This window comes from Lichenostomus cassidix, chromosome 18, assembly GCF_008360975.1.
Source record: "Lichenostomus cassidix isolate B80296 chromosome 18, HeHo_3.0, whole genome shotgun sequence".
In the NCBI taxonomy this organism is placed as follows: Eukaryota; Metazoa; Chordata; class Aves; order Passeriformes; family Meliphagidae; genus Lichenostomus; species Lichenostomus cassidix.
In genome coordinates this window covers 6,363,417-6,378,950 of record NC_139498.1, presented here as the reverse complement: position 1 = coordinate 6,378,950, position 15,534 = coordinate 6,363,417, and the positions used below count along the sequence as shown (strand labels likewise).

At 44.9% G+C, this 15,534-nt stretch overlaps 1 protein-coding gene across 4 annotated transcripts in view; it reads right to left on the bottom strand.

Moving 5' to 3' along the window:
* Positions 1 to 15,534, bottom strand: part of TMEM94 (transmembrane protein 94) — a 50,487-nt gene that overhangs the window by 22,809 nt on the left and 12,144 nt on the right. Inside the window, exons 1-9 of one of the 4 annotated variants that reach the window (XM_085077747.1) lie at positions 14,631 to 14,793; positions 7,780 to 7,899; positions 6,967 to 7,094; positions 6,253 to 6,389; positions 5,418 to 5,614; positions 4,639 to 4,790; positions 4,253 to 4,355; positions 3,863 to 3,949; positions 3,248 to 3,364 (exon numbers count right to left, since the gene is read on the bottom strand). In XM_085077747.1, the coding sequence (XP_084933873.1) occupies positions 3,248 to 3,364; positions 3,863 to 3,949; positions 4,253 to 4,355; positions 4,639 to 4,790; positions 5,418 to 5,614; positions 6,253 to 6,389; positions 6,967 to 7,094; positions 7,780 to 7,899; positions 14,631 to 14,684 (1,095 nt within the window). In that variant the 5' untranslated portion in view covers positions 14,685 to 14,793. Of the gene's footprint in view, positions 1 to 3,247; positions 3,365 to 3,862; positions 3,950 to 4,252; positions 4,356 to 4,638; positions 4,791 to 5,417; positions 5,615 to 6,252; positions 6,390 to 6,966; positions 7,095 to 7,779; positions 7,900 to 14,630; positions 14,794 to 15,534 lie in introns of those variants that run through there. The other 3 variants (XM_085077749.1, XM_085077746.1, XM_085077748.1) reach the window with 3 other exon arrangements.

The following is a 15,534-nucleotide window of genomic DNA, read 5'->3' as shown; positions in this document are numbered from 1 at the left end:
GGGATGTGGATAGGAAATGAAAAGAAATTATAGCAGGGCACTACCATGGGGCTCTTGGAATTACACTGAGAAATTCACTAACTCAGAATTTTTACATCCAGCACAAAGGACTTCCACAGCAGATGTAATTTTGGAAAAGTTTAAGTCTATTCGTAACCATAAGTGAACATGGCAATTACATTTATATATAAATAAAACAATAGCCCAAATAATAATGCATATATCTGGCACTTGAAAAAGGATCAGTTTAACAAAGCTGAAAAAAGCCAAGAGAAATCTGTCAGAAATCATTTAAACTGAGAACTGTGAAGGATAATTAGGAACTGTTTGGGAATATTTTGTTACAATTTTAAAAAGCAACAATCCCACAGTAAAAATCAGAGTCTAGTTGAGTGAAAGTGAAAATAGAAGTAAAAATTAACATAAAAAACAAGGAAAAGTATGCCAGTAGGTAATTAAAACCAGACTGCTGCTTGTTAAAGACACTGAAATTGCAAATGACATTGCAGGCAAGGCAGACATGTTAAATAAATATTGCTATTCCTTATTCAGTGATACAATCATACCATATGATAACTATGAAATATTTTCCATTCCAACACCAGCTACTGGAAGTAAATATGTTTAAATTAGCAGGTCTGGACAATGACTGTTACTGCTGATTTTGCACAAGGCTTGAACTATGGATTAAGTCCCAGTTCAATGAAAGTGGTGCCAATGCCCAGAAAGGGAAAGGAGAACCATCCAAGTTACCACAGGACCCCAGACAGACTTTGATTTCAGACAGAATAACAGAGCAGCTAATATGAGATTCAATTAAAAGAAAAGAAGTGGAATAATACAACCAGTGCCAAATACCACAAGTATATGAGTAGCAAATCTCCTCAAGCTATTGTGATATCTTTTTTGACAAAATTACAAATTTGACCAATAAAAGTACTGCTTTTGACACAGACCATTTGGTAATTTGACTTGATTCTAAATGCTTTACTGCTTTTCTAACAAAAATACCAGAGAAATAGGGCCCATGTTAGATATATTAGAAATAGACTACCTCTAAATGGAACAGAAGCAGGAATTATTTGCAATAATGTGTTACTAGCTCAAGCAGGGGCAAATCTGAGTATTTTGTTAACAGCCTGAGAGAAAACTAAAACGAATCCATAGATAAAGACTGTAAATGGCACAGAGTTTGAGATAGGGTGCAATATAAAGAGAACAGACCACTGTCACAGAACAATATGGTCTGCTTGAGCAATAAGCAAAAAATGCATCCCAACAGGGACAAAACGAAGGCTGTGTGTTTAGGTGCAAAAATGAAGGCTGGACTTACAGGATGAAGACTCTGAGAAAGCAGTAAGTGCAGACCATCAGCTGAACAAAGCCTGGCCTTTTAAAGCAGTGGCTAAAATATCTAATGGGATCCTTTGTTGCTCAAACAAGGGAACACAGAGCAGAAAGTCCGAATTATTCTGAAATTTATCAAAAGCACAGCTATTACTGGAATATTTTGTGGGTTTTGAGATTCATAACCCTACAGTGATCCTGAAACACTGGAGAAAGCTAAGAGGAATGCCAAGAGAAAGATTAGAGGTTTGGAAAATATGCTTGTAGTGCCTCAAGGTGCTTAAACTGTTTACTTAACCAGAGATGGCAAAAGGGAATGTGAGTAGTTACAAAAGACCAGAATTTTGACTGACGTGCTCTTTGCTCTTAAATCTAGGAGACAAAAGATGTAAATGTTCCAAGGGCTGGAAATCAGATACTGCAAAAATTCCCACTAACACAGAATGTCCATTTTTAGCAGTGAAGGTAAATAATTACTGTGACAACCTATCAAAGGCAGTACAAATGGTTTCAAACCAACAGCAAATTCCTTTCTAAAAGGAATGCTGCTGTAGTCCAATTGTAGTAATGCAACTTGAGAAAGGGCTTGTTATGGGGGCCACTGGTTTTTGTCCTTTCAACCAGTCAAAAGGGTCACCTCTGGCCTTAAAAAACTGGGAATCAAACAGCTTGAACATGATAGGAAGGGGAAGAAAGTGGAGAAGTGGCCAAGTGATTGGAGAGGAAAAGGATCTTACCTGCTACATTTTGAACAGAGAAGAGAGAAGGAAGGAGGGAAATAGAGAGGCCAAGTGACTGCCCTGGTCAGGGGGTGAGTGACCAAGGCACATCACATTAGCTGTTCTGCAGTAGCAAGGATGGAGGATCATGCCTGAGATGTCACAGAAAGAGCTGGCTGGACAGAGAGAGTTGGCTGGACAAGAAAAAGGAAAAGCCAGGAAAGAACACAAGGAAGGTGCAGGTATGAGTGACAGGGCAAATGGGAATGTTGAGAATGATGAAGTAAGGAAGCCAAGGAGCTCTGGCTTTTCCCAGCTGAATAACAAAGTGTGAAGGGAAAGAAGGAGGTTTCAAAGGTAGAAACCAAGTGATGCTGAGAATTGGTAGGAAAAGTTAAAGTGGAGAAAACACTGAGAAGAGATTCTCTAGATGCAAATGCCACTAAGGGATGTAATGTCCTCCCTCCCAGGACACAGGCAGCTTAGTCATGTACAGCTACAGAGAAAAGAATAGAAAACACAGACCCAGGGCCAGAGAGGCCAAGGAAGGGCAAGGAGGAGAGAGAAATCCTGTCTAATTAACAGAAATCAGCACAGAAGACAAACATAGCTCAGTGCATCTCACCAACACTGCCACCAGGACAGAAGAAGGGAGGCCCAACATGCATCAGGTTCAGGATCATACCCCATCAGGCCACCAAACTCCATTCCCCAAACCAGCACAATCACCAGAAATTGCTCTTATTCCCTGACTTACTCAAAGGCCATGCCTGCAAACTAAGCCCCAGAGCCTCAGAAAAAGCCCACAGTGCATTGCAGAGGATATGATGTACCTCATTCCTTCTCAGTGGCTAAACATTGCCCAGTTACAGCCACCTCAGGGCATTTATCTCCATGTTGACCCCTCTGACAAATTTTATTTATCTGATAGAAAGCACATGCCTTGAAGAGTTTTATGGAATCACCAGAGCTTCCTATCACCTTGGGATATCTGTAGAGAGGTTGAAAAAATTAAAGCATCTGTTCAAGAAGTAATACTGTACTCCAGGGAGAAGGCACAGCTGGGACAACCAAAGATCCAACAAGGTTTTACAATTATGTGGACACACCTGAATTCAGTGTGATCACTTCACAGAGCTTTTTTTTGTCTCTGCAGTGGTTTGATGTGGAGAGATACCTACCAGTGAGGTGGATGAAGTCTTGCTCATCTGGGCCAAAACTCTGGCTTCTCCAAAGGCTGTAGCAAGAATCCACAGGACAGGAAAGAGCAACGGAAGGATGGGTAAGACACCATTAACCTGAAAAAACCAACCTGTAATCACCAACAAGCATAGAGACAACAAGAAGCTGGAACCTCTCACATGACATCTTTTCCACCACAGTGAGAGGATGGTTAAAAGGCCAGAGCAGGAAGGAAGGAGGCTGGAAGCAGTGCCAAACAGTGCACACCTTAGGGGGGTTGTAATGAAGGAGGCCATGAGTCAATCACACCAACTTGCAGCTGTTTTTCCTGCCTAATTTGGCATAAATTCTAGTGAGTTTAAAGGCAAAGGGTACTATATATATAGATATAAACAGATTGGCAAATGAGAGAGCAAAATACTTAAAGGGAAGTCTATAAGGATGGTCAGAGAATTTCTGTTGTCCTCCTCCACTGAATGCTCCTGGATCCAGCACGCTCCCAGATTCAGCAAGCACAGGATGCTGTCACAGGATGAATTAAGTCACTGAGGGAGAGAATCAGTCTCAGTGGTGCTCTGGGGGGAGGTGTAGTGAAGCTCAGAGCTCTCCTTTACCTGAAGCTGAAGAAGAGTGTACTGCCAGGAAGCAATTCCAGGAGCTTGGAAAATGAAGCGCACGGCGTTGGTGATCAGGAACCCAGCCTGCAATTCAGAGATGACACTGTCACCTAACTACTGTCACTGGCAGGAAAGGGGTTTTCAGTGCTTTGTAACATGCTCAGCCCTGGGAAAGTATGAAAAATACATTTTCGATCTGCTGCTGTAGTTCCTCCCTCCACTCTCATGGTTACATGGCTCAGCATCTCTGAACTGGCCAAGGTACACACAGAGTCAGCTGCATGAGTTAGGGCCTGGCCACAACTTCCTGTTGATGGCTGCAAATTCTTCACCTTTATTGACAAAACATGGCTATTCTCAAGGACAAAGGCTTGGAATGAGACCTACCAGCACAATAGGGACAGCGTATTTCAGCATCACTGATTGTACAGTGAACCTCTCGTTATCCAGGGCTGTCACAGGCCGTGACAGAGCCATTTCCAGACACCACCTAAAAAACAGAAAACAGCTGGAAATTTCAGCAGCCAAGACCTAACCCTGTACTTTCCTTGTATATAAACCTACTAGCAGACCTGATTAGAACACTTTTCCTGTGCTATGAGGGATGATTGTGAAAACAGAAGCCGACATCTACAATAAGAGTGTGGCACTTGCCATGGTAAATTTGCAGTGCTGCCAAGCAAACTCCCCAGCTCTCCTCAGCTGCTGAACAGGAAGGCAGCAACAAGGACACAGACAAGCTGAGCAGGCACCCTGCACTGCATTTAACCCACCTGACATTATCAATTATTGGGGTCTTCAACACTCGGAAGAGACGATAGAGCTGAGGGTTCTGAGGTCCCTTCTTCACCTCTCCCCTTGGGGAGGGTGGGGGTGAGAAGGGTGGAAACAGATCTCCAGGCTCCAGAACTATATGCTCATCATCCTAGGGAAAAAAGGTCAGAGAGCCCAAAGGCTTGTATTTGAGCACATCTGGTTATTTAATGAAAATTGGCATTTAGAGGGAAAGTTATAATAAAAACCACCAAAGGCAAATTTCAAGCTTTAACTTTTTCCAACCTTCTTCAAGCAGTAAAATCTTCGTATAGATCTTGTACGTGATTAGTTAATTTACTTCTATCCTAGGTATTTTATATTATCTTCTTTTATAATAAATCAGTAGTAAGGAGAAGGTCAAAGCAGACAAACTTTATTTCTGCACATAAAAAGCAGGATAAAGGACAGGGTTTGTATGTCATATTATCCTACTGAATAGATTCACTCCACTTATATTTAGCAGCACATTACATTTTCCCCTTGACCTGAGAGAGGAGGAAATATGGTGCTTTTGTATAATATTAGTGTCTCCTGTCCAGTGACTTTGGGAGCTCATGGAGAAAATGCAGCCTGGCTAACTATGCACCATCCTTGACTGAACTGGAATTCCAAGCTATTTTCAAGGTCAGAAGAAACCAAACACTCCAATAATCTGTACACTGAGAATTGGAGTATTAGCAAGAAAATCCCAGGAAATATCTTGTTACAGGCCAGGGAAATTAGACAAGCAAGTTACCTTAATCCCTCTCAGAGAAGCAAATGACTCCTGGCCTGGCCTCAAAGCAACAACGTCTCCTTCTACCAAGAGGCTCACGGGCAGGTTGACGAGATGCCCATCCCTGTAGGCCCAGTGAAGGGACCAGGATGGGGCATAAGGCATGTGAAGGTCAGGATACATGGAGTCTGGCCATTTCACCTCTTTGCCAAGTGTATCTGAAAGCACAAAGTGTGAGAGAATGAAGTGGTAACAATTCTGGATTTACATCCTGTAGTGGGCTAATGGTCCCCCAGTGCTGAGCTCAGTCCACTTCCATGATCTTTCAACACCTCTTTCTTCCTCCTTGACAGCTTTTCTCCTCTCTCTCCACTCAGTACTAACAGCTAAACAGTCATTTTAAAACCTGTACAACAGAAAAGTTAAAGGCTGTCCTTAAAACTGCTCCACTGAAGTGAATTGCCCCCTCAGGTCCCAACGCCCCTGCTGAGACGATGCTCATGCACAGCAATTTATTTCCTTCTGCTCCATGTTGTGGTACAACCCCACGTGTTCTCCCCTCATCATCTGCTGCAAGGCAGATATATTTATAAGGATCTGAGGATTTGAATTACTCCAAAGCACAGCCATAACAGACGCCCCCCTGGTAACACACAGCTTGGAAGCACATGGCCACATGACAGCTCAAAATAACTGTTTTACAGGACAGGCATGAGGAGAACACACTTCCCACAGCCTGTTTCTGTGCAACTCAGGGGAAAGTTAGCAAGCTTAATTAGGAATGCGTGTGATCAGGTTTGGGGAAAGAATGGGAGGAAAACACAAGTGCAAATGGGACAGATGAAAGAGACCTCACCGTTTATCTTATCAATGATGGTCTGAAGCCTCCTCTCCACCTCTCTGCACTTCAGCCTCTCCTGACGCCCGATCATGAGGAGATCCAAGAGGAGCAGGAGGAAGAGTGCCAGTGCATTGACTATCTCAGCACCTTGGCTTCACACAGCAAAACAGGAAGAAGCAGAAAGCAGATGAAGCTTGAGTAAATGAGCAGAATACACTGCCAGACACCCACAGAGATAAACACACAACTGCCTGGTTGTTCATTCCCACACCTCCCAGATTTAGGGCTAAAAAAGAAACACATGATCACACTTCTTTAGGATAATGACACCAGAGAGGTCTGAAAGGACCCATTTCAATTAAAAAAAACTTTACAAATATGGTCAAGGCATGTATGGCACACTATCTTCTCCCATGAGCCACTAATTTCTCCAGTTTCAAAATACTTCCTAACTATGACAATGCCTTAGGAGTTTTAAAGATCTAGGAATGCTGTAGAAAGAAAAACCCTCAGTCTCTCCATAGCACACTCCCTGGGTCTATCAGAAGTAGAATTAAGTTGGCTGAAGTTCTGTGAAAGGGATTGATAGGGATTTACCACTGTGAGTATGCTGATACTCAGATATCTAGACAGAATGAGGGACAGCACTTATGTCAACCACACACAGTACTAAGATGATATAAAACTACCACCTTGCTTCAGTTAAACAGCACAGGAAGCTTTGCTCACCTCCCCTGTGGCTGGCTCCCATAGCAGCACAGCAGCAACAGCACTGCCAGCAGCATCAGAGACGCACCAGGCCAGTGGAAACAGGAGCAGCGGTTACCATGGTACAGAAAACTGCTCCTCCACACCTCCTGCAAGGGGAGAGCAACAGACAGTCAGCACTCATGGAACACAGAGCCAGACATTTGTAAAAGTGGAGTGAGAAAGGGTGAAGGCAGCATCTGCTGCTCCAGGGAGAACAGAGCTTTGCAAAACCCCTGAACACAACACAGAGCATCCCAAATCAGTTGTGTGAATACTACATCACCGATGGATGCTCAGCTGGTGAGTCTGGGTGAACACTCTGCTTTTCTCTTGCTTGGAAGAATGAAAAGGCTTCTGTGCCAGGCTGTCCCATTGTCACTGACCAACCAAGGAACAGTTTTAAGCACTGTGTATAAACACTGGCACTTTGTATTCAAAACACAGGCCAGGCAAACACGGTGGACAAGGGGAGACTGTTGAGCTTCACAGCTCTTTATCTCCACCTGAGATGGACCCTCTAAGCTCACTGCTTTTAGTGGCTCTTGAAGTCCTCAGATCCTTCAAGACAAAAGGCATCTTTGCACAGAGCTATGGCATCCCAGAGAGAAGTGCTGACAGAAACACACCCTCAGGTAGATCCCTTGCATTATTCTCAAGGACTTTAGCAGTTCTACACCTGGACACTCTGCAGCAGCACTCTGGGGGGGAATGCAGCCAACTTCTGTTTAATCCTTAGTTTTACTTTGAGAAGAGGAGACTGTGTGCCCAACCTTGTGCTGTTTGGTGCCTCACCTTCCATGAAGTCACTTTTTTCTGCTCCTTCTGATGCCCCTCCAGCAGTGCTGACAATTGGTCTCTCAGGATTGTGAGGGCTTTCTTTGTGGTAAGGCCCAAACTTGAGGTCATCTCATCCTGAGGTACCAGAAAAACAAACTGGTTAGAACTTCCCTATTTTCTTTTTTAGGCTTTTTCCTGGTGGCTGACAGAGCATCTGACCGTGAATGCCCTGCACTCATCATCACCAGCCTGATTTTCCATTTCCCTGAAATCATCTTCCCTCCTGTGAACTTTAGACTGCTGGCTGGAATTAGAGCACTTAGATAGTATCAGGTAAACAAACCAGTCCTGACTGTGCTGATAAATACTTTATCAAAGCACAATACCAAGTCATTTCTGTGAAACAAGATCTAATCAGCAGAGACTGAGGACAATAAAAACTGAGGTTATGCAGGTTTGAACTGGTATCAGCTTGTAGAGACAACAGAACACAGTTATGGTAGAATTTTAGTGATACAGGATGAATTTTGCTAACAATAATAACAACAAAGTAGTAGGATATCCACAATTCAAAACAAGAGTGGTCCAATTCCCCCACCTGCTTGCTACAGATTTTTGTTTGTGAGTCCTGCCTCTGTGGCGGCTTTGATGCAGAAGCTCCCAGATTTAAGTGCTAGGCTGTGGATTAGTTTAGGAACAGATGTGACCCCACCATCAACTCCTCCTTTTACAAGAGCAAACACTGGAGTTTTAAGTGCTGAGCTGCAAAGAAGACATTTGGACTTGCAGGAAGCACAGAGCTCACAGCACTGTTCCCTCAGCACTCAGCAAAGAGGCAGCAGTCCCAAAAGACACATCCCAGGAGTGTGTCATATGGAAAACACTCCCGTAAGATGCTGGTACCAACAAAGTGGGGTAAACACTTGCATTTCAGGGGCAGGAGCATGAACCCTTTCCTTTCTTTCAAATCAGAGATTGCTGTGACGTACTGTGGACACCAGTTCACTGACAGTGGATCAACAGGGAAGAGCAGGCAGGGGTCCATGAGAGGGGCTACAGCAGGGAACTGGTAAATAGAAGTTCTTGTGGGCATTTCATGTTTCAATACAAACACCTTGAGCATGTACAGCACATAGGATATGCTGCATGTTGGAAATGTTCAGGTGTGTCATACTGTGCACAGAGTACAGAACCACTGACCACAGACAGGAAGTTTGTCCCTCCTGTCCCCCACCAGCGTGACACAGCCCAGAGTTCAGGCAGGAGCTGCAGCTCTTCCTGCTCTTGCAGCTCTTCCCAGCCCTGCCAAACCCACTGTGGTCTCAAACTGCAGCAGTTCTGCTCCTCAAGAGCTGCTTGCACACACCCAGCTCTGCAAGTGCAGCTTGGCTCTGATCTTTTCTTCCTGTTCCTTAACTCTGTGATTTCGTGATGAACATTTACTGGAAACTAATCTTGGACTTCAGACTCATTTGCATTGATGGTCCAATCCAAAACTGTAACGCAATGTTGAGGAATAGCACATAAATTCTCTTTAAAATACCATCTACCACACACACACACTGCCCCCACCTATCAGGGACAACTTGAAACAGCAAATTCTGTCCAGGCACAGTCCAGCAATGCTGCTTTAGCTGCACTTTTACAGAACTAAAAATAATCCTGCTGTAGTTTTGATTCTCTGTGTCAGTTTTAGGAATAGAGGAAGCAGTTCTGTGTTGTTCTTGGAAGCAGCCCAGGTAACATCAGCACAGGACTAAACATAGGAGTCTCTCAAAGACTCCCAGAGGAGAAGATGGCAGTGGAGTTGGCACCAGCCGTGCCGATGCACCACAGAGTGCTGCAAACAGAAGTGTCTGAGACAATCAGGGACAATCAGGCTTCTCTCTCCTGTTTGGCTGCTGCCTGTTTGGGGCAGAGCAAGACACCCAAAGAAACATAAATCCTCTCCAACATGGGGAAAGCAGACAGATAAATAAAACACACAGAACAAAAGGCAGCAAAAATGTGAGGGACTTGAACTGGAAAGCAAAGTCTGCTTAGACACCAAGCTGGTTCCAATGGATACATCAGGAGCTACAGAAAAAATGAGAGGAAAGACAACATCTACTACAGTCACACAGTGCCTGGAAAGAGAAACTGCCACAGCACAGCAGGCAGTGAGCACAAAAAGGCAGCAAATCCACAAGTAATCAAAAAGGTTCCTGAAACACTTGTACACCTGTTCCAGACTTTACACAGGAGTTACTGGTTTGGCATAGTGTCAGTCAAGATAAGGGCAGCCACAAAGGAAGGTGGCTGTAGCAGGTGACAAAGGACAAGTGCAGTGTGGCAGGGCTGGGGAAGAGGAAGGGCAGGAAGGGCAGGGATTGTTAAACACCCATCCTGACACTTAGAACATGGAGTATTTGGCAAAGGAGGCAGAGCCAGTGTGGTAAACAAACCCTGTAATACTGTGAGTGAAGGCTGCTGGGGGCACTCGGGTAACCTGCTATGGGTGAGCATCAAGGGAAAGAGCCTGGGACCCAAATGAAAGGGACACATAAGAAAAGCCATCCTGAACTGGCAAGGGGCAGCTCCAAGTTTTTGCAACAAGAAAGCCATCAGATGCTAATGAGGCATTTTTCAAATGCCCTAAAGTAAACCTTTGTATATGGCAAACCCAGGCTCTCTGAAGCTGTCCCAGAGGGATCTTTCCAGCCTTTCATCAGCTGCAAGTGCTCTTCCTGCCATAAACTGGGAGGTGAGCACCCCAGGGTGAAGAAGCTGTTCACAGGAGGTGTCAGTTCATTAATAAAAAACCTCAACATTCACATCTTTGCTTTGGAAAGTTACATTCAAAGAGAAATCCGCTAATTTTCCGGTCCAAACAGAAACAGCAAGGCACCTTCCCACCCAGCTGTCTTACCACAGGGTTTCCTCTGAAGCACAACAAAGAAAAAGCAGACAGTAAATTCCAGGTTACGGTGAAAGCCCTGATGGGTATCAGGAGGCACTTTAAAAGGCTGTACTTTCCTTTTGCCTGTGCCTAAAGGTAGAAAGTCCTAAGGAGAAAACAAGTACTTGCTTCATCCTTTGCCCCGGAGAACACAGGAGCTTCTAAGTGCACTTAGGGCTCCTCTGGAGCTGACCCCTGCCCTGGCCATCCCAGCCTCAGTGTGAGAGGCACGGCTAGAACCAGGTAAAAACAGAATGATGGCATCCTTCTGCTTTGGGACAATAGCAGGGCTCTCAAGGGTTGTGATCTGCAGGATAGCTGTTAAGGGAAAACAGTGCAGGACATTTTTTGTCTGCATGTGATTTTATTTTCTAGAGGCAGGGAATGTGTTGAGGTGTGGACTGAATGAGAACATGAAAAGATGTGTGAATTTCTCCACTCTTAGTAAATATTCTACATGTTAAATTACTGCTTAGCTTGCCTGAAAACATTAGGGAAAGTGAACCTGAGACAGGTCCTGCAAATGCCCAGATTTAGGAGCTGGTTTGGCTCTTCAGGAAGGAAATAAGAAGCACCTCACAGGAAGGAGATGAGGAGCCACAGATGAGGAGAATCTGTAGACTTCACTTTACCTTCCCTTTTCAGTTGACCCTCCATAGTTTGACAGAGGGAAATTAGCTCTCAAATACCCAGGAACTTGTTCAAATCCATAGCCTTGCCTGGCTCATGGCAAACAGGTTCTCCTTGCCTTTCTCGGGGTTGCAGGAGCATTTTCATGCTGATAGGTAGGAAAAGTATGGTTATTTTCTGATTTTTCCTCCCACAATTTGAAGTTGTTCCCGAGCAACACCACCCACCCATGTCTGCTTCCTGCATCCCACCTTCATCCTCACACAAATTCACCACTGAGCTCTCTTCCTAAAATTTCCATCCTGTTCTTTTACACATAGAACCATTTAAGATTACCTTTAAAGTTTATCAGCTCACTCTCTCTGCTATCTGATGAAAGACAGAGGTCTTGCACCTTTCTTCCAGAGGAACAAAGCAGCAGAGCCCAGAATGTGTACAGAGAAATGGACACAAAATATTAGTATATTTAAGTCCTCTTATATCTTCCCACAGCTATTACACATCCATAGTAGCATATTTATTTGTTGTACCAGTAAATGTTGATATAATATGTGCCAATTTTTTTTTAATAATACTGGAACATAAACATATTCCTTGCTTTCCAGAGCAAAGTAGGTTGAATCATCCTCCATCCTCTGTGGATTTAGTCTCTTGCAGAATAAGGGCTTCTCATCAAGATTGCTCTACACTCGAATGTAACAGCCTTTACAAAGACTGTTTAAACAAATAAGTGAGCAGAAAACAAAATATTTGCTACAAGTTTCAATTCTCAAAGACTGCAGATCCACCCCTCTGATTCAGAGTGGTGGAAAACCCCTGCAAGGCAGTTGTCAGACTGTTTCCCTCTTTCCAGGCTGCACTCACTAGGCTCCTTTTATAACACCTCTACTCAATTGCTTTTCAGATCTGAACAGTTGGAGGTGGGAAACTGGGCAGCAGAATGTTCTTCCTTTTCCTGAGAGCTATTTTGCATTCCTTAGCAGAAAAAGAAGGCAGTTTTTAATTTAACAATGACACTTTGCAGGCGATTAATCTACTTCAGGGATTACACCTCCTGAAATGTAAGCATTATTCACAGGTTCAAAGACACACAATAAGGAGTAACTCCACCAAATATATTTGCATTTATTACTGTAAATCAGAACCTTGCTTAGGATAAGTCACAATATGACACAAAGTGGGATTTTTGGGTCTGATCAGAGAGGATGGCAGATATCAAATACATGACAGCACACAATTTCTTGGGGTAGCATTTCATACAGCAGCCTAGTGCTAGAGGAGGATTTATTCTTGCTCTAAAGCAAATCACACATCAGGATGCTACAGCTCCTGTACACCTGCAGCTGCTGATTTAGGACTGCCTGAAATGGCACATCCCTGCTACAGAGTGGAACCAGCAGGGACAATGCATCGGTCACTCTGGGCAGAAATTTCCCTTTATTACCCCGTCCTTGGTCCCAGTCTTGCTTTCTATCTTTCTCGGTGCTCTCCTGGTTACTTTTCCTAAGAGATCAGATCCCTGAGACAAGGCAAGAATGCTTCTCTAGTGACCCAGGCTACATCAATCACCTCCCTGACACAGTCCTATTCCACAGGATGAACTTTTGATTTAGCCTCTGAACTGTCAGGACAGCTGGATTCTTTAATTCCTTCTGCCACCAGTTTATGCATGACAGTGGGAATATTGGATACCCCTCAGGGACTTAGTTTCTCATTCCATGATGGGGCTACCAACTCCCTACCTACTGCAGTCATTGTGAAGATCATAACACTCACCAAGCTACCTGAACACCATAGGAAAGCTCAGGAAAAAGAAACGTGTGTTGATGTCTGCACAATTCAGGCAGCTCCACCAAGCAGACCACAGCTCCATGGGGACCACTGCCTTTAAACCTGGACATGCTGGGAAAAGCACCAGAAGGCACAAGGAACACAGCTATTAAACTTGGTTTAAATGCACCTGACATGAGCTTGGCAGCCACAGCTTAGCTGTTGGTGGTCTCAAATCAAGTGAAACAAGCCAAGTCTTCAGCACAGCAGTGTCCAAGTTAATGGACAGAGCAATAGGCAGCAACTGTCTCCTTCCCCCCCATGCAGCCCAGGATGAAAGGCAGCCCAGACCTCCTGCTGCTCCTGGACAAAAGAGCCCCCCAGTTGGGTAACTGGGTGCCTGCAGGGGCTCCAGTGTGGATGCTTTGAGGCTCCCCACAGCTCGTGACTAACAGGGCCTGCAGGTTCCTCCTGCAAAGAGACAGAACTGCAGGAGCACAGAGCTTTGAGATGTGGCCAAAGCAGAACTCGCCAGCCTGAATCACTGCTGCACTTCGCTGTGCAGAGTCCATTTTAATCTACACAACAACATCCACATTTTATGCTCTCCATAAAGCACGGAGTGAGATGCCAACAGGCACAATCAACCTTTCTACACAGGTAATGCAAAGCCCAGCGCTTTGCTTCTCCCCAGCAGCAGCCCAGCAGCAGAGAAAGAGGTGACTGCTCCCCAGGAAGGAGCCCAGTTTGGAATTGTACACTACTCAGTCCATCCCCTCAGTCCTGTTTGCAGCAGCAAATCCCCAACCATAGTTACCTGTCCCACCAGGCTGCTGGCAGGATGAGGCACGGTTTATGCAGTGCTTTGAAGCACTACACAACTATTAAGCTTTAATTACTGTAATTTAGCCAGTTGCATTACTCCTCCAAGTTCAGAGAGCAGTTAGGGGTCTGTATTTATCCTGGCTTCAGCATGCAGCAGTGCTTTATGCCAGTGCAGAGCTTCCTCCAGGGAATGCTAATCCCCTCCCAGAGGCCAGTAATGCTCAGAAATCCACAGAACTTCAGCACATCTTTCATCTCCCTGTTAGCTTCCTTCCCATCCCCACTTCTTCAGCTGAAGACTTTGGGGACTAAAACAATGATCCAGCCTGGCAGGTGCACTGCTGGACGGATCCCACAGGGATAAGGAGGTTCAACAGTTACAGATCAAAGCCTATAGAAGCAACAGACAAATTTAAGCCGTGAGGCATAGGGGCAGCAAAGCAGGAGTCAGCAGCTAAAATCCTGTGTGGATCTTCCTGTTGGTCCTGGGGTTAAAACTGCAGTTTAAAACAGTTTCTTTTCCCCATCACCTCCAACAACAAGCTATTCCCTACCTAAAACCATCACTCCTTGCTTCACGTCCTGCCATAACCTCCTTCCCAAAACCTGAAAGCTCTTCATGCACTATCACATCAGGATGCAGGCTGGGGAGGGAGACAGGGAAAGCCATTTTGAAATTAAATGTTAAGGGAGAGGAACTTACTTTGCGACATTTGCCTTGGTGGGGGATCCAGAGATCAGCCTGTTTGAAGAGCATCTGGGCTAAATTCCTGCACCACTTCCCCAGCAACTTGCACTGCTGCTGCTCTCCAAAAATGAGAGAGCAAAGAGGGAGAGAGAGTGAGACTGTGCAGAGCCCAGCGCCGCAGAGAATGAGACAGAAGCAGCAGAGTGAAGCACCAGTCTGCTGATTAATTCAGCCTGTTTCCAGTCACGCTGCAGATCCAGCAAGGAGGCGGCGGATGGGGGTGGGGGATGAGGGAGGATGAGGGATGGAAAGAGGGGGAGAAAAAAGCCGAGAGAGAAGAAAGTTTGCCCAGGATAGCACCAGATGTCTGTGAGGATGGTTCATTCATCAGATGGAGCCGACACAGTGAGGATCCCTGGGCTCCCTGCCTGCAGAGCTGCATATGCACGCACAGGAAGGAGTGATGCTGACAGACAGGGGTCTGTGCAAAAGCAGATGGCAAATTAGGTAGGACAAAGTGTTATAAAATGTACTACAGGGGAAGGAACACCTGAGCAGGCATGGAAAAAGACTAAATTGAGATCAAGAGACCCTGGAATACCAACTCCCTCACAGATGACTCCACAGCTTTGGATTCAAGCTCAATTGAAAAATGTAAGTATTTGCTATATAAACAAGTTGAGATGGTTACAGGTCCAGTCTGAAGTGTTCCCTCCCTCTTCTTCTGCTGATAGAGAATGCAGCAAAAGCCCCTCTCAGCATCCAATATTCATCCTGAGCCACACAATCTGAACTAAAATGTGCATGTAAATTCACCATAGCCACACCTGGGGCTCCACATTTACCTGGGCATGGCACACAGGAGGCAAAGGGTTAGTGCAGACAGGGAACGGTTGGGTAGAACAACAACAACGGATAA